General features: G+C 47.7%; 4 protein-coding genes across 10 annotated transcripts; 2 read left to right on the top strand and 2 right to left on the bottom strand.

Moving 5' to 3' along the window:
* Positions 1–385: 385 nt before the first annotated feature.
* Positions 386–15862, top strand: LOC133497554 (gastrula zinc finger protein XlCGF52.1-like). Of its 7 annotated transcripts, XM_061813545.1 has the most exons (8): positions 3344–3472; positions 4626–4692; positions 7498–7536; positions 7633–7761; positions 11577–12300; positions 12636–12722; positions 12822–12986; positions 13167–15862. In XM_061813545.1, the coding sequence occupies exons 7-8, from the start codon at positions 12917–12919 to the stop codon at positions 14531–14533; spliced, it is 1437 nt and encodes a 478-aa protein (XP_061669529.1). In that variant the 5' UTR covers positions 3344–3472; positions 4626–4692; positions 7498–7536; positions 7633–7761; positions 11577–12300; positions 12636–12722; positions 12822–12916; the 3' UTR covers positions 14534–15862. The 7 variants fall into 7 exon arrangements, 6 of the variants coding, with proteins under 6 accessions (XP_061669527.1, XP_061669532.1, XP_061669531.1 ...); XM_061813544.1 differs by having other exon boundaries at positions 11577–12722; XM_061813548.1 differs by lacking the exons at positions 4626–4692; positions 11577–12300; positions 12636–12722; positions 12822–12986; positions 13167–15862 and adding an exon at positions 388–821 and having other exon boundaries at positions 3080–3472; positions 7633–8379.
* Positions 8459–11282, bottom strand: LOC133497597 (E3 ubiquitin-protein ligase TRIM35-like). Its single transcript, XM_061813637.1, has one exon. The coding sequence runs from the start codon at positions 10689–10691 to the stop codon at positions 9306–9308; it is 1386 nt and encodes a 461-aa protein (XP_061669621.1). The 5' UTR covers positions 10692–11282; the 3' UTR covers positions 8459–9305.
* A 340-nt stretch (positions 15863–16202) lies between the features above and the next one.
* On the top strand, positions 16203–21156 carry LOC133497619 (uncharacterized). The gene is made up of 5 exons (XM_061813662.1): positions 16203–16739; positions 16976–17111; positions 19406–19499; positions 19683–19879; positions 20155–21156. Exons 1-5 carry the CDS (start codon positions 16520–16522, stop codon positions 20696–20698), a joined length of 1191 nt encoding a protein of 396 aa, XP_061669646.1. The 5' UTR covers positions 16203–16519; the 3' UTR covers positions 20699–21156.
* Positions 21157–22504: 1348 nt separating this feature from the next.
* Positions 22505–25393, bottom strand: LOC133497586 (zinc finger protein OZF-like). The gene is made up of 2 exons (XM_061813614.1): positions 24997–25393; positions 22505–23940 (listed from the first exon to the last, which is right to left on the bottom strand). Exons 1-2 carry the CDS (start codon positions 25118–25120, stop codon positions 22607–22609), a joined length of 1458 nt encoding a protein of 485 aa, XP_061669598.1. The 5' UTR covers positions 25121–25393; the 3' UTR covers positions 22505–22606.
* Positions 25394–25991: the final 598 nt, after the last annotated feature.

The following is a 25991-nucleotide window of genomic DNA, read 5'->3' as shown; positions in this document are numbered from 1 at the left end:
GGAACCCCGCACCCCAACTCGAGGTCCCGCGGGTGAATTATGTAAACACCACACCTCCCCAATTAACATATTGAAGCCTCGTCGCGGTCGCCTTCGTCCCATCACAACTTTGCTGGAGTCAAACACGTCCAGGTCAACTCGTCATGGTGCACGTTGACGCCATCACGTCTGGCTGACACGGAAAGCATGATTTTTAGTATGCTTTCAATAAAATAAAATAAAAAGGCAGCCGGAATGGACACATCCGTTTTTTCACCTAAAAACATGATTTTTGACCTCTATGGCTTTTTGTTACTCCCGCCATGAAAATCCTCTCGAGGGATGTTGTTTTTTTTTTTTTTTTTTTTTAGTAGCGCACTCTGGCGGGTGCCCGGTGGCACTAAGTTTGTCTATCACGAGATGCCGTAGCTGCACTACTTTTGCTCCAGACCTACTTCCGGATGTGTTTGTTTTTGTTGCTGAACCAGACTCGACGCGCTTCCCCTGTAATAGTCCTGAACGGGGCTGAAGCCTTGACGCGATACTTGTCATCACGACTTTATTAGAGTGAAAGTTATGAATTCGTTTTTCGCGTTACGATCAATTCCCCCACGTTTGAAGCTTTTCGCGCTAGCTTAGCTCATCCTGCTAGCTGCCGAAAAGTGAGGCGCGTGTTAGCTCAGCGGCGGTCGGCATTTTTGGAGTGTAAATTAGTCTTGTGATTTATCGTGGGGAAATGTGTGCAAGAAAGACAACAAAGTATGTGGACAATCTTTGCGGAACAAACGAGGACGAGCCACGACGTCATCTTCTGGGCGATGTTTTCAAGCAGCCTCGAGCAGGTCGGTATACTTTTTGCTCGGAGTTGACACGACTTTCTTGTGCTGCAACTGTTCCTTTCTTTCTTTTTGAATGGATTCCTCTTTTCTTAAGTTGAATACCCTATCGCCTAGCAGTTCTTGGTGCAAGAATCTAACCATTCAACTGCTCCCCGTCACCAAATAAAGCATCAAAGTGATGTAATTGTTGAAAAGTCCAAGCAGCCATCTCATTAATCAAATTCCCCCATCAGACAACGCACAAACACATTTCAGTGAAACTTCGTTCTTGCCAGTAAACCTATTGGCTACAAAAAAAGACAGAAGTTTAAAACGTGTTGAACATTATTTATCATTTTTGTTGAAAGTGCAAATACTGACACTTTCTGATTGCCTTCATCCTCAATGAAAGCAGACAAGTTAGCGTTGTGCTTAAGACAAAACGAGACTATGGAAGTTTCAAGTAGTAAAATGATTTTTTTAAACCATCTACTTATTCAAAATTTGAGCATTAGAAAAAAAGGTATTAACAAAATAAAAAGAAACAACAACAAAAGTGAGGTCTATTCCTAAAAGTAACCATTTATGTCATTGTACATAGTCAACACTTGTTTGATTTATTATTTTTTTCCAGTTATTCTGCCATATAAACTAAAAACAGTGGGTTACATTTCATGATCTGCAACTTTTGCACTAATAATCGGGGTTTCTACATCATATCCTGTGTTCTGAAATTTTGTAGTAGTTTTCCATAATTCATGTTTTTGTATTCTATTTTGGGTGATTTGTGGTCCTTTTTCAGATATCCGCTATTCAAATGCTTCCCAAAAATAGTTTAATGTCTCTAAGAAGGAATCGTGCAAAAAAAAAAAAAAGCTGATGGTTATCTTCGACCACGTGAAGTCTTAGTACATATTAGGAAATTATTGTTAGGCTCGATGTCGTTTAAGAATTTGAAATACATTTCGAAGTGAGAGGAAGCAAGGAATCATTCAACTTCCGATCCAGCCAAGTCAGTGCCGGCGCTCTCTCGTGGTGGAAAAACCCAGACTGCAACTAAGCGATTACTTTCTGATTTTACTTCCACATCGAGTTGCACCATCCATCCATTTTCTTAACCGCTTATCCTCACAAGGGTCGCGAGTGTGCTGGAGCCTATGTCAACCCCGGACTGGTCGCCAGCCAATCACACCGACGGGGCAATTTAGAGTCTCCGATGAATGCAAGTTTTTGGGATGTGGGAGGAAAGCGCAGTGCCCACCCCGGAGAAAAGCCACGCAGGCAGCCAGGCGGGGAGAACATGCAAACTCCGCACGGGTGGGGCCGGGATTTGAACCCCGGTCCTCAGAACTGTGAGGCCAACACTCTCCAGCTGCTCCACCGTGCCGCCAACTTTGGTTATTATTACATTTATTTTTTTAAATGAAACTTCTCTTTGCTCGTTTGCAATATTGAGTAGAAGTTTCCAGTTTCTGACAGCAGAGTGTGTGTGTGTGTGTGTGTGTTCAATTTAAACCGTAAGTCAGAACTTTGAGCTCTGAACAGAGCTTTCAGCTGCTGCTTGCGTGAGTAGCAGATAGCAAAGAGCTTGACTTCAACGCCGGGCTGGTCGGATACTTGCCGAGTTGGAGGTCCAACTTCTGATAAAAATTCAGACTGTGATATCGGAAACGTTAATGTTGACGCGCACAAACGTCAGATTCTCCAGCCGCTTTGTGGCTGCGCACGTTCTTCTGGCGAATTCACGCAATCTCCTGCCAATTTTTGCGCACCCCTAAAATGGCGCTGTTGTCTGTCAACTTGGATCTCGTACTCCTTCTGGAGGTTGTCGTACTTCCAGCGCCCCATCAAGGTCAAAGATCATATTGCACACATGGCACATAGCTGATGATTAATCGGTGAGTTCTTCCAGCGCTAGGTTCCAAAACAGAGATCTGGATTGGTGAATTGGCCAATAACGATCTGCGACTATGCGGTGGATTATTGTCGACAGCCTCGAGTGAAAGTCTTGCTCTGTTTTGTTCCTTTTCAGGGGTCATAAAACACACACACCGATGATTTGTCATTCTGAAGATGGATGAGGTTTTTTTCCCAATGACTTGATTGCTCAGTGGCACTTTGAAAGGAACATCAATTTGGCTCTTAACCTCCATGTAGGTTTTTGATAAACATTGTCAAAAACAAGGTATAAACAAGAATACACAACAAGTGACAAAATGAGATTGGACAGAGGAAAGATTGATTTTGCTCAGCGAGTTTGTTTGTCTTCTTGTGTCCTCCAGATATCAGTGAAGAATATGTTTGTCCTGAGCAACAGGAAGCGGAGATCCCTCACACTGAAGATGGCAAGGAACCAGAACCGCCCGCTGACATCAAAGAGGAAGAAGAAGAAGAAGAAGCTGATGTCAGCAAGTTGCCATTGACTGTCGTCGTTGTGAAGAATGAAGATGACGACCACCAGTGTCAGAGGACGCAGCTTCGTCCCAATCCAAGTGAGGAGAGGAGAGGGGCGGCGCCTCCAAGCAGCAGCAGCAGCAGCTCAAGTCAACACGTGACGATAAAACGGGAAGGAGAGCATCGCGGGGGAGCGCGAGCTGACAGCCTCATGGCTCCTCTGTCAAATAGCGACGACGTTACGACACACTCTTCAGACACTGATGAGGAACCCCGTAAAGGTAAATTGGCACGTCAAAGTGAGGAGAAACGCTGGAAGTGTTCTCAGTGTGGCAGAAAATTTGATGTCAAATATAATTTGAATGTACACATGAGAACACACACCGGAGAAAAACCCTTTCCCTGCTCCATTTGTGGCAAAACATTTTCCGTCAAGGGATATTTAAGCTCACACATAAGAATACACACCGGAGAGAAACCGTACGCATGCTCGGCTTGCGATAAAAGTTTCTCTCGACTGGGACAGTTGAAAAGCCACAGAAGAACTCATACTGGGGAAAAACCTTTTGTCTGCTCAGTTTGTGGTAAAAGCTTCTATACAAACGGAGGTTTAATAAGACACTCGAGAATACACACGGGAGAAAAACCTTTCGCCTGCTTAGTTTGCGGTAAAAGATTCTTACTAAAGACGCATTTAAGGACACATACACAAACTCACTCTGAGGAGAAACCGTTTGTGTGTTCAGTTTGCGGTAAAACATTCTCCAGAATGGGAACTTTAAGATCACACACAAAAACTCACACTGGGGAGAAAGCCTTTGCTTGCTCCGTTTGCGGGAAAAGATTCGCCGAGAAGGGATGTCTGAAAAGACATGCAAGAACGCACACAGGAGAGAAACCTTTTCCCTGCTCCATTTGCGGGAAAAGATTCTCCGTAAAGGGACGTTTAATCCGGCATACGAGAACACATACTGGCGAGAAACCTTTTGCCTGCGTAATCTGTGGTAAAAGATTCATTCAGAAGGTACAGTTGGGAACGCACATGAAAGCACACACTGGAGAGTGAGCGTGGACCAGTTCTCCTCCGATGATGACGTTCAACTTGATTGTGCGGAGTGATGATGATGGTGGTGATGGGAAAAAAAAAAAAAAAAAAAAAAGTTGATATGCCACACTGACAGCAAACACGGGAAATGTTTTTAATGAGACTCGAAACCCACTGGCGCCAAGACTTACCGGAGAAGGCTCGTGACAGTCCACACTTTGGGGAAAAGATGAACTTGGAAGGCACGTTTCAGCATACAATGATGCATTTCAGTCAGTTCCACACGATTGGTCAAACGTTTTTGTTTTTTTTATGTATTTTGTTGCATTTTTTTCTGATGTTTCCTTAACCTTGTGATTTTGTATTTCATACTCCGTTTTGCCTGGAAGATCTTCATTCGCAACCTTAAGGATGAAACAAAATGATTTCAAGTGGACAGGGCGAGAGTACACATTGGTGAGGAACGATTTACTTGCAGTGTGAGTGTGTGACCAAAAACCATCTCGTGCCTGTTTCAGTAACGGTCATGTTTTTGGTAAGAAGTGCAGCCGAAAATGGCGCTTGCAATAAATTGGAAAGAAAGCTCCAACTTCTTGTGGTCTGTCTGGTCCGAAATCAAATCCAGTCATCTTTTGTTGCCTCGATGCCATCAGGCTACTTTGAACTGTTGGTGGGTTTTTTTTTTTCGTCAATGTAAGCAGTCGTTGACCTCAATAACTCAATAGCGCAACGAACACGGCAATAACGCACTGAGGCAATCTGTCGTTATCAATTAACAGCATCGAGCCAGCGACGTCTTTTCAGTGTTGTCAACGCCACCTCGGAACATTTTCACAAGAGATACTTTTCACGTGACGTCATGAGTCACATGACTTTTGTTTATGACGCCATACTGGACGGCAAAACTACAATACAACTGGCGTTTTTTACTGATCCTTTTGTGAATATCGGCTTGCTTATAAGCATCTCACAACGCGTGACTTATGGTCGTAGGAACGGACAGAAAAAGAGGTCAGACACTTCAGGCATTGTTTACCTTTTACCGGGTACTCAGCTAAGTTATTGTGGTATCCTCCACACTTGTTACATATTTTTACAGATGTCTCTGGGTTGTCGATATGCCTCCGAGCACCCGCCGTGAAACTTTGCTTTCCAGGCCTTTAGCTGCACTTTTGCTAACTCGTGGGAGCGGGCTATGCCGGTTGCTTTTTCTCAAGCGTGCGCTCCGGCCCCAGGCTGAGTAACCTTTCGCGCGCACCGGGTGAGTTGGTAGCGAAAAGTATGCGGTCTCTGCTTGTGGAGTTACAATCTTTAAGCAACAGCTTGAGTTCTGTCACAAAGTGCGAAAATGAGCCACGGTTACCTTGCGCGTTCTCGTGAAAGTTCCATCTCGCAAATATGGGGTTTGCTTTCGAAGTGAGGTAATTTTTCGTAATGAGTTTTTAGCAACTTATCTTCGTCTCCGGTCAGTGTCCGCGTATCGCCGACATCCCGTCCTCTATCTCCGATCCACAGCAGGAGGGACTGCACTTTTCCTCCTCAGCTCTGGTTTCACCGCTTAGGTCCCGTGAACATGAGTTCGGCGTGTTGCTGGAATCTCCGCCAGGCATCTGATAGATTGGACGAGTCGCAGTCCATCCTCGGGCTCGGAACACCGAAGCCACGCCTCCATCGTGGTCAATTCGTCGTAGTCTTCCTTCGCCTCCCCCGTGAGTCCGTAGTTATACTGCCGTCACTCTGACGCCGCGTTATGATCTTGCTGTCGTGTTATTGAATAACATAGACGTGAGTGCAACTGTACTTTTTAACGCGGGTGAAATTTATTTCACTTTTCTCTCCCGCCAGCCTCTCTAGCTCACTTCCTTATCATCCCGTCTTGTCGCCCCCCAACCCCCCCTCCCCCGAATGACGTCGACACAATCGCACCTCACTTGCCGTATACGCAAAGTACTACAGGTCTGTCTAATAATAACGAGGCGGCTTCTTTGTTTATTCCTCACTCCAGCACAAGTGCCTCCTCAGTGGCCTCCGGTTACAGTGTTCGTTCGTCAAAGGGCTTTCAAAATAAAAGATCAAACGATAACCGCAGCCAAAACACTGCAGTATGCACTTATCGCTTCCTAGCCATGATATGTAGACACGATCATGCCACCCAAAATGGCGTTGTAAACAAAAAAACGTGTGCTCGGTGTGACGTCCATGAAAAGCATCTGTTGGCCCACCGTGCCGTGCGCTGTGATGTTGATTTTGGCAACAACAAAATCATTTCAAATCGTGTAAACAAACAAAGCTCCCGGCCAGCGTGTCCGGTCGGGCACCATGCGGGAGGGATGCGGGCTTCCTGGTACCGAGCGGGCATGGGCAGGAAGTGTCCCGGGTCCCACTGAGGTCCCGTTTGGGTTAGGTGGGCACGGGCCTGAGCTTGGCGAACATGCTGGGCGCAATCAGGGTTCTGTACGGGCGACGTGGCCGCTCGTTAGAACCGGTGAGCTACGTCTGGGTCCTGCGTGGGTGTGGGTTAGTGCAGAGCCTCATTTGGGAATAGTGACCATGGGTTAGAAGTCCTTTATTATGTCTGCCTCACAGTTCCGACGACCCGGGTTCGAATCCCGGCCCCGCCTGTGCGGTGCCCGGTAGTTTCCTGCCACATCTGGAAAATTGAGGACTCCAAATCGCTCTTTGGCGTGACGGCCGCTGCTGGCTCGACGTGGTGCAGTGGAACGTCTGCATCGCAAATGTTCTATTGTGAATATTATTTCGCAACCGTCTCAGATGTTTTATTTGGGAGTGTACGAATTGAATTGACATTGAGGCAGTGGACAGCCTTCTTTCTGTGTTCCGCTCGCGGGTTTCTCGCCGAGAGTCCGAGTGAGTGAGTGAGAAAGAGGCCCAGAAAAGCACTCCTGAATGTTTTCATACCTGTCAACTCGTACGCTTCGGCCGGATTTTGTGGTGAATCTTACGTATACGGCCGCATATCACAAATCATACGGATTCTGAAAGTTTCCCTTTTGGTTGTTTTTTTTTTTTTTTTTTTTTGACAGCAAAGTCAATATGGACGGATGGTGTAATTTCGAGCCGAAGGGTCAGCATTTAGGGTTGCTGAAGAAATGGACACATGAATACAATTCTGAACACAGTCATGCCACTAAGTAGACTTTGATAATTAGACATTTACTTCAGATATTATCATTCATTGAAAAACATTGTGTTTTTTCCCCTCCGTTATTTTGACATATAATTTGCTTTGGTATGTTGTAGGGATTTTTTTTACAGGTTGGCGCTCCGAAAAGTTGACAGGTATGTGTTTGATCAGAAGGCCCACACGGAAATTCATGATTTGGTTTCCCATGTGTTTGTTTTCCTGATGTACGTGCATGTTTGTCTTTTCTTTAGTTTTTCACGATGACTTGTCGATCATGTCCGGAGATTTCACAAGGTTTGCTGATTGCTGGAACAACAAGTCGCTTGGAGCGGGCATTTCTCTGAACCGAGCGAAAACCTCTGGCAGCAGGAACAACTTCCGTCAGTTGGTGAACGTAGCTTGGTCTCGACCTTTTGTTTTGTTTTGTTTTTTTAACGTGAGAAATGCTTCCCACATGCATCCGTGTCAGTACGTGTGGTATGTACCAGAAGTACGTTCCAAGTTTTCACAATCAGCTAATGTACGGGTAGAACTTCTTTTTTTTTTCATTCCTCCCCACTTAGGCTTTCCGACAGAGGCGTGTCTTTTGAAAAGTTGTCAAAAAGTTCATTGGAAGCATCGAGCCGGACGGTTTTGGCAAACCCGCATGTGAATGTTTTTCCGTTGAAGCACCAGCAAAGCGATCTGAATTCCAGTCACCTTGTTGGGTCCAAACACAGAGTTCTTGCTGACTAGTTTGGACCCTTGACATGCTTTCTTCCTGCTGTGGATATTTTCATGGAAACGCAGTATGGCGTGTGTCAAAGTGGCGTTTTATACTGTATTTGAGCATTTCACCGTTGCGATTTTGCCGTTGCATGAGATGCCCAGCAGAACCTTTTTTTTTATTCTCTACAAAGGCAAATTCCTCCGTCCATTCTTGCTGAAAACTGCTGTACTCCCCAGCTTTTTGTGTGTGTGTGTTGCTATCTTTTACTGCCACACCAAAAAAAAAAAAAAAAAAAAAAAGGTCGCGTTTTCACATAATAATGTGTGAAAACGCGACCTTTTTTTTTTTTTTTTTTTTTGGTGTGGCAGTAATACACTTCCATATTATTTCTCAAAAGCGTTTCTACAATTAATTTCTACACGATCTGCGTTCCACCCTTCTGCACCTGCGCACATCGACTGCCGTATCGGACGGTAAACTACGACAACTCCACTCGGACAAAGCGTCTCTGCCGCATTTGCGTTGCCTACGCGACAAAAGTGTGTCGTTATGAGGGCATTGCGAGCCGTCTGCATCCGTCGAAAGAGCCAGATATGGCCCGCGAGCCACAGGTTCCTGACCCCTGAACTAAATGATAATAAACCCGAAGAAGCGTTGAACGCAGCGAGATGTGATTGTTGGCTTCTCGCACTGGAACCAAGTTCATTAACCACAGGAATCTTCTGTGCCAAATGTTGTATTTATTCCCTGTAGTTTTTGATTACACTGATACTTGTCAATACAGATACAAGCACAAAGTCCAATTATTTTGCACGAGATGCGTCAGACACCTCGAAGTGCTCCCGCTCGTTCATATGCAACTGTCGGCAAAATAAAAGTCACAAAAGGCATTGAGAAGAAAACAATGCAAGTCTTCACATTATGAAAGAAAACATTTCAGATCAATTTTTCTCCTACATTCTCCATTGTCCAAGCTGCTTCTTAGTATGACTCCCAAAATGATATTTTCTACTTATTGAACTAGTCAATGTGAGAGAAAGAAATATCGTAAAGTTACAGATCGCATTCGTCCATCCATCCATCCATCCATCCATTTTCTTAGCCGCATGATCGAACCCGGCACCTCAAAACTGTGAGGCCAAGGCACGTCGCATTCAATTCATCATCTTTTCATTTTCTGTCGAGCACGTCATCGCAAAATTCTCTCCGGCGTCGTCACAGACTTTGTTTTGTAACACAAAGTGCAAGCGGCATTATTTTCAGCGGACGTTTATCCTGTGTGTAAAAGTAAGGATACATTTTCATGCTCGCAGACAAATTCGGCCAATTTGAAAAGTTCTTCCTCGTGGACAATTCGGTGTTTCGGAGCGATTCGGACAACCAAACGGATCTTTGGTCAGCGTCCACGCAAATTCGGATCCTCTGCAGTTTTACCGGCGGATTCCAGGATTCGTATCGCCCCAATAACCTTTTGTATTTATCGTCACTGAATCCGACGAGCGACGTGAATACGCTGGGGGCCGAATCGGGTTCCCCCCACGCGACCCCCAGCCGCCAGTCAGCGTTGTCTCCCACGTCGACGTCCCAGACGTGCGTTCCCGAGCCCAAAGCGGAACCGAGCACGCCGTTCCAGTACTGACACCTCTCGGGATTCTTTGGATGTTTCTGTCCAGCTCTCGCGCTCACACCGGTCAGATCTTCGGACAGACTGAGTTCCGGACCGGCCGTGTTCGGGTCCAGAATCACGGGACTGAAGGAGACCATCTCCATCATTCGTTCCCACACGGTGAACTTGAGGTTGGCCACGTGTTTGACTTCATCCAGCAGCGCCCCGGGGAGCGCTCGGGGTTTCTCGGGCAGCTGCCGGATTCTGCTCACCGCGGCCCGGGAGTCCTTCATGAAGGAAACCGGGTCAGATGAGAGCAGCCCCTCTGCGGTTCTGATCAGGTCCGACAGAGCGGCCTGGTCTCTGGCGACAGCCTCCATCTTCTCCTCCATCATCTGACTCTTCCTCCGCGCTTCCTCCCTCACGGCAGCCAACTTGGCTTCCTCCTCAAGCCGCAAAAATCCTCGAAGCTCCTCGAAATCCTTCTTAATCTTGCGTTCGACCTGCTCCGCCTGGACTTTGATGTGCTCCGCTTGCTCACTGCAGCTGTCTTTCACCTCATTGTGCACTTCCAGAGTTTTCTTGGCTCTCCGCAGGCCTTCCCGGAGTTGGGTTCTGCGCTCTCGAGCGGCTTCATCCAGGGGCCGTACCTGGTGGCCGGCGTGGATTTCCGCATCCCTGCAAATGATGCACACCGACTCCCGGTGGTTCGAGCAGAAGAAATTCAATTTCTCCTTGTGCGACCTGCAGATGTCCCGGGGCTCCGACGAGGCCTCCGAAAAAGCCTCGCACGCGCTCCTCAGCGCCAGGTTCAAGGGCGGTTCCGTGGAGTTGCACCTTTTCCGACAGACCGGACGCGACCGTTCTCCCGTCTCGTCCCACCACTGCCGCGCGCACGACAGGCACACGTTGTGGCTACACCGAAGCTCGACGGGATCTTTGAAAATGTCAAAACATCTGGGACATCGGAGCTGCTCTTCAACTCGGCTGGCCATCGTCGCCCGTGAGTCGACGAGCTTCTGACGTTCACTGCGGGCCGTGCCGCAGTGCGCCTGCCTTGCTCCGGGTTTTGCTCAGCCGCAGGTGTCGATCTTGTTTGAGGACAGGTTAGATGACGTTTCATCAGACACAGCCAAGACAACGCCTTTATCTCGTGTTTGTCTCCTATTTTGAAATACTAATGACGATAATCTCCGCTACACGTATGTGGCAAGATGACGTGTTGATGGTTCGGATAAAGTTCGCCTTACCCCGATCACACGCACGCGCGCAAACTCTCGAAGATCGCAAATAACAATCGATCGGCGAAAATCAATGAGAAATTGGCATCTTTCGTCTCTGACGGAAGGAATGAAAGCGATTGCGTGTGTGGTTTTCACATTGTTTTTTTTTGGGGGGGGGTCATGTCCATCAAATCTTTTGTTCTCTGGAATCCGGAGCCAGTTGAACCGGCACTTGACAGAGGGAGGGACTTGCCGACAGCGGAGCCGATCAGCTTTCAAGATTCTCTCTTTCTCACTCTCCGTTTCTCTCTCTTGCTCTCTTTTGCTCTCTTTCTCTCTCTCTTTCTTTCTCACACGCTCTCTCTCTTTGTCTTTCTCTCTCTCTTTCACTCTCTCTCTCTGTTTCTCCCCATCTCTCTTTCTCTCATCCTTCCTATCTCTCTCTCTCTCTGCCCATCGCTTACTCTGTTTCTCTGTTTATCTTTCTCTCAATCTATCTCTCACTCTCTTTCTCTCTCCCTCTCGCCCCCCCCTTTCTCTCTCCCTCTCGCTCTCTTTCTGTGTTTCTCCCCCCTCTCTCTTTCTCTCATCCTCCCTATCTCTCTCTCTCTCTCTCGCTCTCTCTCTCTCTGAAGCTGTCTTATTTTTGTGACGCAGGTGAGACTCGCCGAACCGCGCTGCGTGGTTCCCTTCTGCGTGGGTAAAACGAGACGTCAGTCAAGTACACGAGGACGCGAACTGCCGCTCCAAATTTCAAACGTCACGAATTCGTCTCAGTGCACATTAATGGGCTAAAGCTAGTTGAGCTTACGAGGTAAGAGCAAGGTGACGCGGGGCTACATCCCTGCATATGGACTATTTGACGCCCCCAAATTAGATGAAATTAGAGATCCATGAACATCAAAAGTAAGTGCTTTTTCATTTTGCCTTTTGCAATCACAGTGTGTAGTTTGTCCCAATCGCGTTGCCGTATTGACCATCTACACACGTCTACTTCCGTATACGTTCCCGGCACCCGCGCGCGTTCAACTAAAGCATATTAAGTCAGAATAAGCTCTGAACGCACCGAATTCCCGCCGCCCCTCGGGTGGAGTAATTAAATATCATTTATAGAAGTTTAGCTTCCGAGTCAACTCCTTGTGCTGCACATTGAATGAGCTAAACCTAGCTTAGGTTGCTAGCTACCGACATACCGGTCGCGTCACGAAGCGGAGCTCGAGGGTGAGTGTAAAGTGGTGTGTTTGTCGCGTGAAAATGTGTGCAAAAAGTGTCAAAGAAGAACCGTACGAGGAGGAACTTTCTGGAACAAAAGAAGACAAGCGAAAGTGTCTCCTTCTGGACGCTGTTAGCACGCAGCCTCGAGTTGTGTTCCTCGAAGCAGGTTTGGACACGTTTTCGCATACTTTGGTTTTCCGTCCATCCAATTTCTTTGCCGCTTATCCTCACGAGGGTCGCGGGGAGTGCTCTAAATTGCCCATAGGTGTGATTGTGAGTGCGGCTTTTTGTCTCGATGTGCGTTGCGACTGCCTTTCAACCGGTTGAGGGTGTACCCCGCCTCCTGCCCGTTGACAGCTAGGAGAGGCTTCAGCACTCCCCGCGACACTTGTGAGGATAAGCGGCTAAGATCTGTACACATGTTTTTTTTTTTTTTTTTTTTATGTATTTATTTTTTTTCCCCATGAAATCACCTCTTGGTCAATTCTTTGACAAGTGCAGGCCCCTCCGGGTGTGCACTGGCTTCAGGATTAAGGGAACTAACGATGGCAATGATAGCGTGACACACTCTGACCTAGCAAACAATCAGTAAGATCCGCAGCATTATGATGTCACTTTTAATATTTTCCTGTCGTATATGAATGAGTGAGTTTGTATAAGGAGAAGCTACAAATTGTGATTTCTCAGTGATTTGGTCAATGCAAGTCTGTGGGTGGAAGTCCAAGTGAAGTGGGACTACTTGGCCCACGGATCACCTCCGCCTGTGACCACAACACGGGCACATGACCACAAACCATGAACTACCTTTGATTGGTTTCGACCACGCTGTTTCATATGTCTGCTTTCAAAGTGGTGAGATGCTTTGTTGTCTTCTTCTTTTTTGCAACCTCTCATTTTTTAGGCACAGTTGAGAAATTAGGACACACAATGCTCCTGATAAATATTGCCCAAAAAAAAAACAAAAACAAAAACATACACAACGTATTAGTCACATACCAACCCATGTGTGTTTGTCTTCTTTGTGTCCTGCAGATGTCAGCGAAACATTTCTGCATTCTCAGCAGCTCAAGCCGGAGCCCCTTCACGTTGAAGAGGAAGAGGAAGAGGAGGACGAAGAGCCTCCCCAAATTAAAGAGGAAGAGGAGGAGGATGATATCACTAAGTTTCCGTTCACCGTTGTTGTGATGAAGTGTGAAGATGAGGAAGACCAAGGGCAAAGGTCACAGCTTCCTTCCAGTCAAAGTGAGAAGAACAGAGGGATGGGACTTCCAAGCAGCATCAGCAGCCAACACAGGACAACAGAAGATGATGCAGGCCAACGTGGAAGATCACAAGCAGACGGCCTCCTCGCGCCATTGTCAAATAGTGATGAAGTAACATCACACTCTTCTGACGCAGATGATGACGAACACTGTCAAGGTGATATGACCTGTCAGACTGACAACCAAAGGGAATGTTCTCAATGTGACAAAACGTTTTTTAACAAGTCATTGAAAAGACACATGAGAACACACACTGGAGAGAAACCTTTTGCCTGCTCCTATTGCAATAAAAGATTCACTCAAAAGGGGCATGCACAAAAGCACAACAGAACACATACTGGAGAGAAACCGTTTTCTTGCTCAGTATGCGGTCTGAAAGTCAATCAGAAGTGTAGTTTAAGAATTCACATGAGAACGCACACCGGAGAGAAACCCTTTGCCTGTTCAGTTTGCGGAAAAAGATTCACTCTGAACACAGGTTTAGTGAGGCACGTCAGAACCCACACTGGGGAGAAACCTTTTGCTTGCTCAATTTGTGGAAAAACATTCACCGTAAAGATTGACTTAATCAGGCACACAAGATCGCACACTGGAGAAAAACCTTTTGCATGTTCAATTTGTGGTCAAAGATTCACTCGGAAGGCACATTTAGGAAAACACACTAGAACACAATCTAGAGAGAGTCCTTGTTCCTGCGCAGTGTGTGGCCTCAGGGTAAGTCAAAAATGTAGTTTAATAATTCACATGAGGACACACACTGGTGAGAAAACGTTTTCCTGTTCAATTTGTGGTAAACATTTCTCTCTTAAGGGGAGTTTAGTCAGGCACGCTCAAACACACACCGGAGAGGAACCTTTTACCAGTTCAAGCTGCAACTTTAGTTCAGGATTAGAAAATCTTTGTCCTGAGCGGCACGAGTGGATCACCAGGGTAGAGCAGCAGGAGTCAGAGCCCCTTGACATCAAAGAGGCAGAGGAGGAGGATCGTGCCACCGAGTTGCCATTGTCAGGTGCCCCTGCGATGAATATAGATAATGAACACTACAAAGGTGACGTCGCACTGAAAACAAAGACAAGAAATGGTCTCGATGTGGGGAAAAAAAATATGGTACCAAGTGAAATTGAGCACAGCACTTGATGTTCTGAACAGGAGAGGAACCGTTCCGTTTCTGAGAAGGGACGGATGAGTGCACGTACAAGAACACGACGGAAAACGTTTGCTTGCTGAGTGCAAGACTCACTCGGAAGACACGAGAACAAACATTTTGCCTCCTCAGTCTATCGTAGCAATCCTGGACAAGTAATATTTGGAACACAAACATTTTACAACTTGAGTCTGGGCCGCATTGTCCCGAGCATCAAGAGAGGCTCCGGGGCGGAGAAGCAGCACAGCAGCATCTCACCCCTGCCCCTGAAGTTGCCATGTGACCGAGCTTTTGTCTTATTTAGCCAAGTATGTCAAAAACAGACAAGGAATTTGTCTCCGGCACTTCGAGCCGATGTGATACGACAGAAAGTCAACAGACAAAGATGTCAGCTGGATGCTAACGGAGTTGACCTCCCCGAGCGAGAATTGCAAAGACACGAACCGCAAGATGCGGATAAACAACTTTCATCTAATTGGAGGGCGGACATCCGACCACGTGAATGAATCAAACCGTGTGCGGCAAGAATCCACCGGAGGGCCAAGAAGCCACGGCTGGATGCAGAACCACTTTGCTTGTTTGCTACGTGGGCGGGCGAACTTCCTCCATTTCTGCAACAAATTCCCGAAGATGCCTCGCGAGTCTCCGTCGGTAAGAAAGAGTTCAAAACGGCGGATGGGAAGTACCGTAGTAGGCTAGCTCCAGGACTGTCCCTCGTCTGTCTGGTAGTCAAATTTGGCCTTGTCAACTTTGAGGTTTTGAGGTTGACGCTGCTGTTGGGGGGGGGGGGCAACTTTGGACAGGTTTGAAAATCGCATGCATTGAGTGGACTTGGTCAATCCAAAATAGGAACGCGGCTTCAGCGCGGGAAAACTGAGAGCCGGGAGTGAGCGTTGGCACAAAACCAGCTGCAGCAACAGAAGTCTTTTGACAAGGATATGGATGCCCTGTTGTTATTTTTCATCTTTTTATTTTCAGTCTTGTAATGCAACCTGGACAATGTGATTTGTTTTTGTTACCACTGTTGAAGGGTTGCGGCTAACGAGTATTTTTAGAATGGAATATTCTATTGATGATCATGTAGATGAATCAACTTATCTTATGAACACTTTCTGTAATGATTAATGATGATTAAACACAACTAAATATGACACGAGAGGGACTCCTCGGGTACTGCTCCAATATTTGAGCGCTTCTCAAATTCTCATCTCTTCACATGGTTTCTCTTCTTTAAGAATGAAGATCAGCAAACAAACGTAAATATCAGACAAGGATAACACAAGTAAAGATAAAATGCATTTATTTTTAAATGGCAATTTTATTTGTTAAGGGAAAATAAAAACTTATTCAAAGCTTCCTGTTCCCGTGTGAAAAGTAATGCACCCCTCCCTGCCAACCTAATAAGCGGTTGGCCCGCCCTCTGCAGCAATAACAGAAATGAAGCATTTTCAAGAACTGGCAATAAGTCGTTCATATTTCGGTGGCGATGCTCGGCGTGACTTGTTCAAGAAAGGTCGCGCCACAGCATTTCAACACCTTTCACGTTCGGGCTTTGACGAGGGCAACAAACGCACTAAACGGTAGTAACCAACGGCCCATGGGTTGCGCTAACGCATTAAATCAAGTCGGAACCCGCCGTTGTACAAACTGCTTCCGGTTCCGGGTGAGCTTCGAAACTCTGAGGAGCGAACGGCAGCGTCGCTATCGCCAGCGGGGTGGGAAGCAGGCCAACAAAAGAGACGTCGCGGTGCAGTGATCGAGTGAGAGTGAAAAGTGGCGCGATTGCCTTTGTAAAAATGTGCGCAAAGAGCGCGAGAGAAGAAGAGTACGAGGCGCACATTTGCGGAGCGGAAGACTTCGAGCCGCGAGGCTTGGTTTGCTCGTGACGTCACAGGTTCTGCCGCCCCGGCCGAAAAGCCGACGGCGGCCATTTTGCATGCCTGTCGGTACTGTTGAGGAGGAGAAGAAGTTTGAACAAGATGCCCATTTGCGGTGCCGTGGGTTGCTCGAACAGACCCGGGGTGAACAGAGATGTTCGATATCACAAAACGCCCCAAATTATCGATAATCAAGGTGACGAAGCGCGAATTCTCAGTGAACAGAGACGAAGGTTGTGGAAAAAGGCGCTCAATCGGAAAGACATCACGACGGAGGAGCGCTGGGATCGGACAATTGTCTGCTCGAGACACTTCGTAAATGGTTAGTTCAGTCTCGTGTATTTGTTTTTAGATACTTGGGCTGTTGTAGCTTATGTGACAAAGGCTCACAAGCGTTCTTTGGCGGTCTTGGTGGTATTTGGTCACGTATACCTGGCAAATTCATTCTCCTTAGTTTCCTCCACTTCTGTTAGTTTGAACATAATTTCTCAGTGGGGAGCATTAAGGTGCCGATAGATGCAACTGGGCGTGAATTTATAATTTGCGATTTCATTTCAGGAGAGAAAGCTTATCTGCATTCCAACAGCAGCCCATCGTGGGTGCCAAGTCTCAACCTGGGCTCGCTTCAGCTCACATTTGAATGGGACCGCGAGGCCTTCAAAGCACGAGTCACGAGATGCCTTCCGTGGACCAGGTTGGCCGCTCACTTACTCACTCGAGCTTTTCGTCGGCTCACGTGGATGTTTGGAAATATGAGTGCAAGATTTCTGATGGGGGTGGATTTGGAAGTGAAGTCACTTTTTCGCGCAAATTTCTGCTTTTGAGACCACTCATTTGCTTCACCGCCTATCCTCACGAGGGTCGCGGGGAGTGCTGGAGCCTATGTCAACGGGCAGGAGGCGGGGTCCACCCTGAACTGGTCGCCAGCCAATCGCAGGGCACGTGCAGACAGACGACCAGTCGCACTCACAATCACACCTACGGACAATTAAGGCGCGTCCAATGAATGTTGCATGTTTTTGGGATGTGGGAGGAAAGCAGAGTGCCCACCCGGGGAAAAGCCACGCAGGCACAGGGAGACTCTGCACAGGCGGGGCTGGGATTCAAACCCAGTCCTCAAAACTGTGAGGCTAATGCTCTACAGTTGTTCCATCGTGCCCCCTCTCAGAATCATTTTGAAAAAAACATTTTTTTTTGAGTAGGGCAGGAGACGTTGCATCCCCCAAACGTATCCAACTCCAGTGTCCGATCTGGCAACTTAGTTTTCCCTTGCGACAAATTTTTTCACTCCAACTCCTGCGATCGATACCACAGCATGAATTTCGACTCAAGCAAAACAATATGTGTGTCCTCCAGGCGTCAGTGACAAATGTTTTCGCCGTGAGCAAGTTGAAGAGGAAGAGGAGCCAAAGCCTCGGCGCGTTCAAGCCGAAGAAGAGTGTGACGTTACCAAGTCGCCTCCCGTGGTGGGCGCTCTGATGAGTGAAGACGACGACGACAAACGTGGCGAGCAAGCGAGCGGCAACTCCAGTCGGCGCGTGACAAGAAAAAGTGACGGGTCTCGAACGGCCGGCTTCTTCACTTCAACATCAGACGACGACGGCACAACGTCGCACTCTTCCGACGACACACGCTGGGAATGTCCTCAGAGTGGCAAAAGCTTCTTCTTACGGTCTCATTCGAAAACCCACGCGAGAATCCGCAGCCGAGTAAAACCTTTCGGCAGCTCACTGAGCGACCAAATATCGTCGAGAGGCGCCTCGAGCCGACACGCGACCACGGAACGCGCCGGAGACCCCGGGCTTTTAACGGCGCCGTTAAATAGTGACGAAACGACGTCGCACTCGTCCGACACCGACACGGACGCTGATTCTGATGAACTGTCGCTAGGTGACGCGACGTATCACGCTAACAAGAAATGCTGGGAATGTTGTCAGTGTGGGAAAAGGTTCGTCATCTTGTCTCTTTTGAAAAAACATTTGAGCAGCCATAACGGAGAGAAACATTTTGTCTGCGCAGTTTGTGGCGAAAGTTTCGACCTCCGTCATCGTTTCCATCACGAAAATGTCTATCCCGCCGTACTGCCCGTCATCGATACGGCGGCTCGCCACACCGACGCAAACGAAAAGCGGGACCATCTTTCTTTTTCATGCATTCTTTCAAATATGGATCACGCGAGCAGGAAGAAGTATCGGGAAAAACTGGAGCAGGCCGCTATTTGCGATCCGTACACCTTGCCGGCTTTTCTTTTTCACGCTCTTGAAAACTGTCGAGCCGGCGACCTCCCCAAGCTGCATTACTTCGACGTTGTCAACTACCTGGTGCGTACGACCTCCAAGTACACTTATGAGGATTTCCGAAAGTACAGGAGCCTCGACGCGTACAAGTATTTTGCCGGCGGATCCGTGCACGAGACCCGCGTATGGGAAATAGCCGGAAAGGAGCGATTTCTCATCATGTCAAAGGTAATCCTCGTTCAAGCAAGGAATGCTGGCCTTTTCCCAACATGTCGCCTCTCCAATATTCGTTCATTTTTCAGGTGGCGCGCCGCCAGTTTCTAAATCGGCTCCCGCTGCATGTGTGGCTCGTGATACAGAAAGAAGGCGCCGTGCAGTCCTGCCACTGCACCTGCATGCGAGAGCGCTCCGAGTGCTGCTCCCACGCCGCCGCCGCCATGTTCGCCGTGGAGACCGCCGTGAGGGTGGCGTCGGCCCCCGGCAGAGTGAGGCGGAGGCGGCGCCGAGGTGCTTCCGGGAAGGATTCCGAGGCGGACGATGGCGGTCTTACAGATATCAAGAGGAGGATGGCGCCGCACAGCGGAAATGACGTCGTTAAAGTCCTCGTCCCCGCCGATCCCCAGACGTGCGCCTTTTTGGAAAGTCTGTCCGGGTCGGGCGTCGGCGGCGACGTGCCGAGAGTGTTGCCGGACTGCCGCGAGATGGCCGCCCTGCAGTCGGTCTCGAAGAATCTGCCCCCGCCGCTCACAAGTCTGCATCAGCCTCAGTATGAGCAGATGAGTGAGGGCGACCTGCGCAAAGTAGCCAGTGAAGTGTTCCGGAAAATGAAGATTTCTGAAGAACAGGTACAAGCGCCTTCAATTTTCGGGGGGGATTTGGAAGCAGTTATTGCCTTTTGAATGTTGACAAGTGCCAATAATTCAGTGGAGCATTTCTTTCTGATCAAATGAAATGGAAACGACCTACGACACGAACTGAAAATCTACGCATGACGCAACTTTGCACGTTTGTTTTCTTTTCACTTGCAGGCCGTCGCCATTGAGCAAGTAACGAGGCAGCGCTCCAAACGCTCTGCGTGGTACCGGCAGCGTGCGGGACTGGTGACGTGCGCCACCGTCAAAGCGCTGATCAATACCAGCGTCCTCAAACCGTGCCGATCGCTAATCCACAAGATCTGCTACCCGGAAAGCTGTCAACTCGGCGCAGCGGAGGAAGAAGATACGCGGTACTGCGCTTGCATAAATTGTGCATTCTATGCCGCTTTTTTTTTTTTTTTTTTTTTTTTGTCTGCATCATTATTATTTAGCATCATGCCAATGAACAGTGTGCGCATATCAATTTTTTTTTTTTTTTTTTAAGATTACGACCTTGCTGTCGGTGTCCAATTTTTTTTTGAGGGACCAAAACTCGAGTGGTTGCGGTGATGCTTTCTGCATGCATCGTGTCGCTCACCTTGAGTACGTGTCACGTGAAAATGGCGGATGATTTTTCTCTTGCCAGGTGGGGGTGTCGCCACCAAAAAAGTGCCATGAAGCTGTACTCTTTCATCCAAGGCGCATCCCATACGGACTTCCGAACTCGCGAGTGTGGATTTTTTGTGTGGAAGGAAAACCCCCACATGGGCGCCTCGCCGGACGCCATCGTGAGATGTCGATGTTGCGGCCTCGGCTGCTTGGAGATCAAATGTTGCCACTGTCGAAAGCCCAAAAGCTGGAGCGCGGTTGAGCGGGATCATCCCTACTGCCTTGGCGGCGCCGACGACCTGGCTAATATTTCTTTAAAGCAAGACAGCGCTTATTACTTCCAAGTGCAAGCGCAGATCCTAATTACGCAAAGTCATTACTGCGATTTTGTGGTGATGAATGGGGGCGCCATATCCGTCCGGCGGATCAAATATGACAGAGATTTTTTGAACGCCGTAGTTGACACGGTTAATATCTTGTACCGCCATTTGATTCTGCCAGAGTTATTAGGCAAATTATATTCTAGAAGTGGCGCAGCAGGCGAACTATCGGGTTCCGCCTCATCAGACCACGCAAATTAAACTTTGTGGTAGGAAAGAAGCTGAGCTGAGAGCGCGACGCTTTGTCGTTTGGCGCCGCAGGGCCTCGCAATCGAGGCCTTTTCACAAGATTTGCGTCGGACTGAGCGAGGCCGCCTGCCAAAAACTGATCGTGGGTTGATTCCAAAGAAGCGAAAAATGTGAAGTCAAATGCCAGCGGCGCAACCTCTGTGGCCTTTTTGTCCGTCGGCCTCTTCAAACTTTGCCGCTCTTGCGTTTTCGGGCTGAGAATCCAAAACACTTCCATTCGGACACTCGCCGGAGCTGACAAGGTGGGACTCGGAACTACTGGACTGACAGACCGCCGTTTGGGGTCCGATGGAAACGTCAGCCCGCGTTTCCGACCGCTGTTATTATGACGCGCGCGACAGCAGCGCAGCACATTTTTGGCCTTTTTCTAATCTGGGAGAGGAAAATAAAGACTTTTTTTGGTTGTTGTTTTTCTCTGTGTATCTTTTACAAAAGATTGCAGGATGTTTGGCCTGCTAATCTTTTGGAAGCTCCTTTGATGAACATTTGCCCACGCCAAGTCAAACAAGTCTGTACTCGAGCCGTTCCAAAACGGGTAGGCAACCCGTGGCTCCGGTGCCTCTTGTAGCTCTTTTGTTCACTGCATGCACACGTCTGGTGTGGCGGAGAAATATGTTCGAATAGTACAAGACATGTATGACGACGGCAGAACAAGGTGTGACAGAAGAATTGAAGGTGGAGGTGGGACTGCATCAGGGATCCGCGCTGAGCCCCTTCCCGTTTGCGGTAGTAACAGATAGGCTGACAGACGAGGTTAGTCTGGAATCCCCTTGGACCGTGATGTTCGCAGATGATATTGTGATCTGCAGTGAAAGCAGGGAGCAGGCGGAGGAACAATTAGAAAGATGGAGACACGCACTGGAAAGGAGAGAATGAAGATTAGCCGAAGGAAAACAGAATATATGTGCGTGAATGAGAGGGGCGGAGAAGGAGGAGTGAAGCTCCATGGAGAAGAGATGGCGAGGGCGGACGACTTCAAATACTTGGTGTCAACAATACAGAGCAATGGAGAGTATTGTGATAAGGAAGTGAAGAAACGGGTCCAAGCGAAAGGTGTCTGGTGTTCTATGTGACAGAAGAGTCTCCGCGAGGCTGAAGGGCAACGTTTAGAAAATGGTGGTGAGGCCGGCCATGATGTACGGATTAGAGACGGTGGCGCTGAAGAAACAACAGGTAGCAGAAATGAAGACGATGAGGTTCTCGCTTGGTGTGAACAGGATGGATAGGATTAGAAATGAGCTCAGACAAAGTTGGATGTTTTGGAGACAAGGTCCCAGAGAGCAGACTTTGATGGTTTGGACGTGTTCAGAGGCGAGAGACTGAGTATCTTGGTAGAAGGACGGAGCTATCAGGGAAGAGAGCGAGAGAGAGAGAGAGGAAGACCAAAGAAAAGGTTGATGGATGTTGTGAGGGAGGACAGTGGACAGTGTTAGAGAGGAACATGCACGAGATGGAAAAAGATGACAAGCCGAAAGGAAAAGAAGGAGATCTTTCATACGACAGTTTGAAATTTTCGTACAGATTTGAACAGAAATCATGAATGTTGACACACATAATTTGCCGTGGCGGGCTGGATCTGGCCCCCGGGCCTCGAGTTTGACACCCGTGTTCTAAAAGAACGGTTTTCACAATTCAAAAGTCCAACATTAATATGACATTAATGCCCATGTTGAGTGAATGTAAAGCTCTGACCATCATGATTTTCCTCATCCGTATCACGTCATGCTGCGACATCCATGGCAATAGAATCCACTCGACTGAACGCTATCATTGCTTTTAAGACCTATTTGCATTTTATTCTGCATCACATCCATACTTTCCCATCTTATCAAAGAGCCAACGTTTCTTTTTGTAGCCCATTTAAAGCTTCCTGGATTTGCTGCTCTTCACACCAACACACTTGTGTGTCTTCACATGATGCTGACAAGAGAATCTTTTAGCGCAAACGGAGCAGGCAAAAGGTTTCTCCCCGGTGTGCGTTCGCGTGTGCTTTACTAAGTCGGTCTTTGCAGTAAATGTTTTACCACAAACAGAGCATGCAAAAGGTTTTTCTCCAGTGTGTGTTCTTAGGTGTTTGCCTAAATTTCCCTTCTGTGTGAATTTTTTAGCACATACCGAACAGGCAAAGGGTTTCTCCCCAGTGTGGGTTCTTGCGTGTTTTCTTAAATGTCCCTTTTGAGTGAATATTTTACCACAAACTGAGCAGGCATAAGGTTTCTCACCCGTGTGGGTTCTTTTGTGTCTTGTTAAGCTTTCTTTTACAGAAAATCTTTTGCCACAAACTGAGCAGACGTAAGGTTTCTCCCCAGTGTGTGTTCTTGTGTGGTCATTGAAATGACTCTTTAGAGTAAATGTTTTCCCACAGACTGAGCAGGCAAACCGCTTCTCCCCAGTGTGGGTTCTTGAGTGCGTTGTTAAATTAGTCTTTCTTGAGAATCTTTTACCACAGACGACGCAGGCGAAAGGTTGCTCCCCAGTGTGTGTTCGTGCGTGTTCTCTTAAGCTTCTCTTTTCTGAGAATCCTTTACCGCAAACTGAGCAGACAAAAGGTTTCTCCCCAGTGTGTGAGCGTGTGTGTATTTCCAAGTGTCCCTTCTGAGAGTATCTTTTCCCACAAACTGGGCAAACAAAAGGTTTCTCTCCCGTGTGTGTCCTTGTGTGTGTCTCTAAATGTCCTTTCTGAGTGAATCGTTTCCCACAAACTGAGCAGGCAAAAAGTTTTTCCCCAGTGTGTGTTCTTGTGTGTCTTGTTAAACAAATCATAGCAGAGAATCTTTTGCCACAAAGTGAGCAGGCAAAATGTTGCCTCATGTGGTCTTTGAACGTGAACTTGCCATCAAAGGTTTTGCCACACTGCGAGCATTTCCACTGAGACGTCCTATCGTCTTTGGAGTGTTTCTCCTCCTCCTCCTCCTCCTCCTCCTCCTCAGTGTCAGCAGAGCGCGCCGTTATCTTATTATCTGACAGAGGAGTGAAGAGAGTTCCGTCTTGTGAGCCTCCCCAGTGCTCCTCATCCTCTTCGATCTTCACGGTGACACAAGGGAATGGCAAGTTGGTGATGCCAGCCTCCTCCTCTTCCTCTTTAACGACGGGCGACTCTGGCTCCTCCTCCGTAACGCGGCGGTCTTTTTCCTCTCTGATTTGAGGGGAACGTGCCTCCTGCCGCTCAGGACAAATACACTTTTTACCGATGTCTGTAGGACACAAGAAGTACATGGTTTGCTAAAGTTTGAATGTCATGCTGTGACGTTGACGTGGATGATTGTATTATGAATATTGATGCATCCTGTAAAGTAGAAAGGTGCGCACCGGTCTGTAAGTACAACAAAATCTGCAATTGTCAGGATTTTATAGGAAATGATTCATGTGCTCATTGTACATGAATTTGTACAATCCTGGCTTAGGCCTGGGGGCGTGAAAGAAGTTGACAGTTTTTCCTCCCACTGTATAGTAAGTAAGTTTCTTTCGGCTTGTCCCTTTCGGGGTCGCCACAGCGTGTCATCTCAGATGATGTTTGGCACAATTTTTACGCCCGGATGCCCTTCCTGACGCAACCCTTCTCAGGGAGTGGAGGCCCCAGTGGAACCCACAACCGCTGGTTTATCAAACCAGTGCTCTAACCACTGAGCTACAGGGCCTCTTTTTCCTCCCACTGTATATTCATAAATAAACGATATTCTTTCATGGACGTCCCCATGAAATGACATTGCGGATTTCCCGCTGACGCCTAGCATCGCTCTCAATCTTCTCTCCTCTCTGGAATTTCCGGCGGGAGGCGCGAGCATGTAAACTGAGGCGCGAGGGCCGACCAAGTTGCGATGAGAGAAATGAGAAGACCCTCGTGATTTTTTTTTTTTTTTTTTTTAAACGCAGGAAACAAAGCATCACCACACGATTTGTATTTCTTTTGATTCTTCCCAAATGATTCTCTGAATGTGTTTGCGTCTGTCATTCTCGCGAGGAGCATATTTGTGCTCTTTTGTCTTTTAACTAACTCACTCGCAAATCGATCATTGTTTTGTGGAGCGACTCGGTAACTGGAGTACTTTGAAAAGTCTAAACCCAGATGTGAGACTTGCAAGCCTAACTTCTGAAATGCAAATTTCGCCCAACTCCACAGTACAGAATATGATTGGATGTTAATAACAATGTATTAAAACCTGAACTCTTACAGAGACGACATAGCGAATGATGATGCGATTAAAAAAGAACCACAACAACCTGATGAGTGATTGAAGACGTGAACAAACCTGCTACCAAATCATCTTGAGGCTTGTGGACAAGAGCGTCCAGTTCTCGACGTTGTCGCTCGTTTTGTTTTTTTGCTCGAGAAAGTTCGAGCGCGTCCTCTCCTTTCACACTTTTTGCACACATCGTCACACGATCATCGCGACCCTTGCTCGAGCTTTCCGTTGCGATTTGTCGACCGCAAACGCGGCGCTTTGCTAGCGGCTAGGAAGCTAAAAATGAGATCAGCTAAACCCGCTTGAGCAGCTTGAAATTGGGGAGAGTCACCCTCGACCGCAAGACTACGGCGCCTTATTTGGGTCAGCGGTCGATCAACTGTCAATATCTCGCGGTACTCGGTGGCGGAGAAGCGAACACTCAGGACAGGCCCCGTTTATCAGCGTTGGAGAAGGAAAAACAAACGCCGCATCGTTTCTTGTTCGTTGGCGACCTCCAGTGGGCAGCAACGATACCGACGTGCCGTCGAAACAAATAGTCAAAAACAAATACCGTTGCGTTTTTAAAATTGCGATTTTATTGAATAAGGGGAAAATCTGGATAACCCTGCTGTGCTCAAGGGAGGAAAAACAGCGCATCCCCATTTGTTAAATCAAGAATGAACTGCAGTTAATCCCACTTTTGGTAAATCTGAGTCGACACGTTGATGACCCCTTGCCAACAAAGTGGTTTCACATACAAGACATGATTATTTAAACGGCTCACGCTTGTAGGACAAGTGCTTGTGTGCATGTTTGTAACAAACCGATGCGTGTCAAAATCGGTCGAGAAGAATTTGGGTGAGCCAATGACGTCACTGATTCCGCTCGCTCGCTCTGCATGCCTTCATCCAGCCAAGATTTTTCTGTGGTCCGTCGCTTCTTGCTGCCGTAAAGGATTGTGGGTCACAGAGCTCCTTTGGGCTCAAAAGTTCTATCGCGGGAGCATTTTTTTTCTTTTTTTTTTTTTTTAGCGCCCCGGGAAGTACTTCCGCAAAGCAAACTGGAGAACCCGAACACCC

Source organism: Syngnathoides biaculeatus, chromosome 3, assembly GCF_019802595.1.
Source record: "Syngnathoides biaculeatus isolate LvHL_M chromosome 3, ASM1980259v1, whole genome shotgun sequence".
Classification (NCBI taxonomy): Eukaryota; Metazoa; Chordata; class Actinopteri; order Syngnathiformes; family Syngnathidae; genus Syngnathoides; species Syngnathoides biaculeatus.
This window is presented reverse-complemented; position numbering and strand designations above follow the sequence as displayed.

Excerpts from the sequence above, each read along its gene's own strand:
- LOC133497619 (XM_061813662.1), top strand. The coding sequence starts at position 16,520 with ATGCCCATTTGCGGTGCCGTGGGTTGCTCGAACAGACCCGGGGTGAAC. Across the intron at positions 17,112-19,405 it reads AGATGCCTTCCGTGGACCAG|TCTGCATCAGCCTCAGTATG; the intron begins GTTGGCCGCTCA and ends GCCGCTCACAAG. Across the intron at positions 19,500-19,682 it reads TGAAGATTTCTGAAGAACAG|GCCGTCGCCATTGAGCAAGT; the intron begins GTACAAGCGCCT and ends TTTCACTTGCAG.
- LOC133497586 (XM_061813614.1), bottom strand. The coding sequence starts at position 25,120 with ATGTGTGCAAAAAGTGTGAAAGGAGAGGACGCGCTCGAACTTTCTCGA. Across the intron at positions 23,941-24,996 it reads TCAAGATGATTTGGTAGCAG|ACATCGGTAAAAAGTGTATT; the intron begins GTTTGTTCACGT and ends TGTGTCCTACAG.
- LOC133497597 (XM_061813637.1), bottom strand. The coding sequence starts at position 10,691 with ATGGCCAGCCGAGTTGAAGAGCAGCTCCGATGTCCCAGATGTTTTGAC.
- LOC133497554 (XM_061813543.1), top strand. The coding sequence starts at position 716 with ATGTGTGCAAGAAAGACAACAAAGTATGTGGACAATCTTTGCGGAACA. Across the intron at positions 822-3,079 it reads TTTCAAGCAGCCTCGAGCAG|ATATCAGTGAAGAATATGTT; the intron begins GTCGGTATACTT and ends TGTGTCCTCCAG. Across the intron at positions 3,473-13,166 it reads TGATGAGGAACCCCGTAAAG|ATGTCAGCGAAACATTTCTG; the intron begins GTAAATTGGCAC and ends TGTGTCCTGCAG.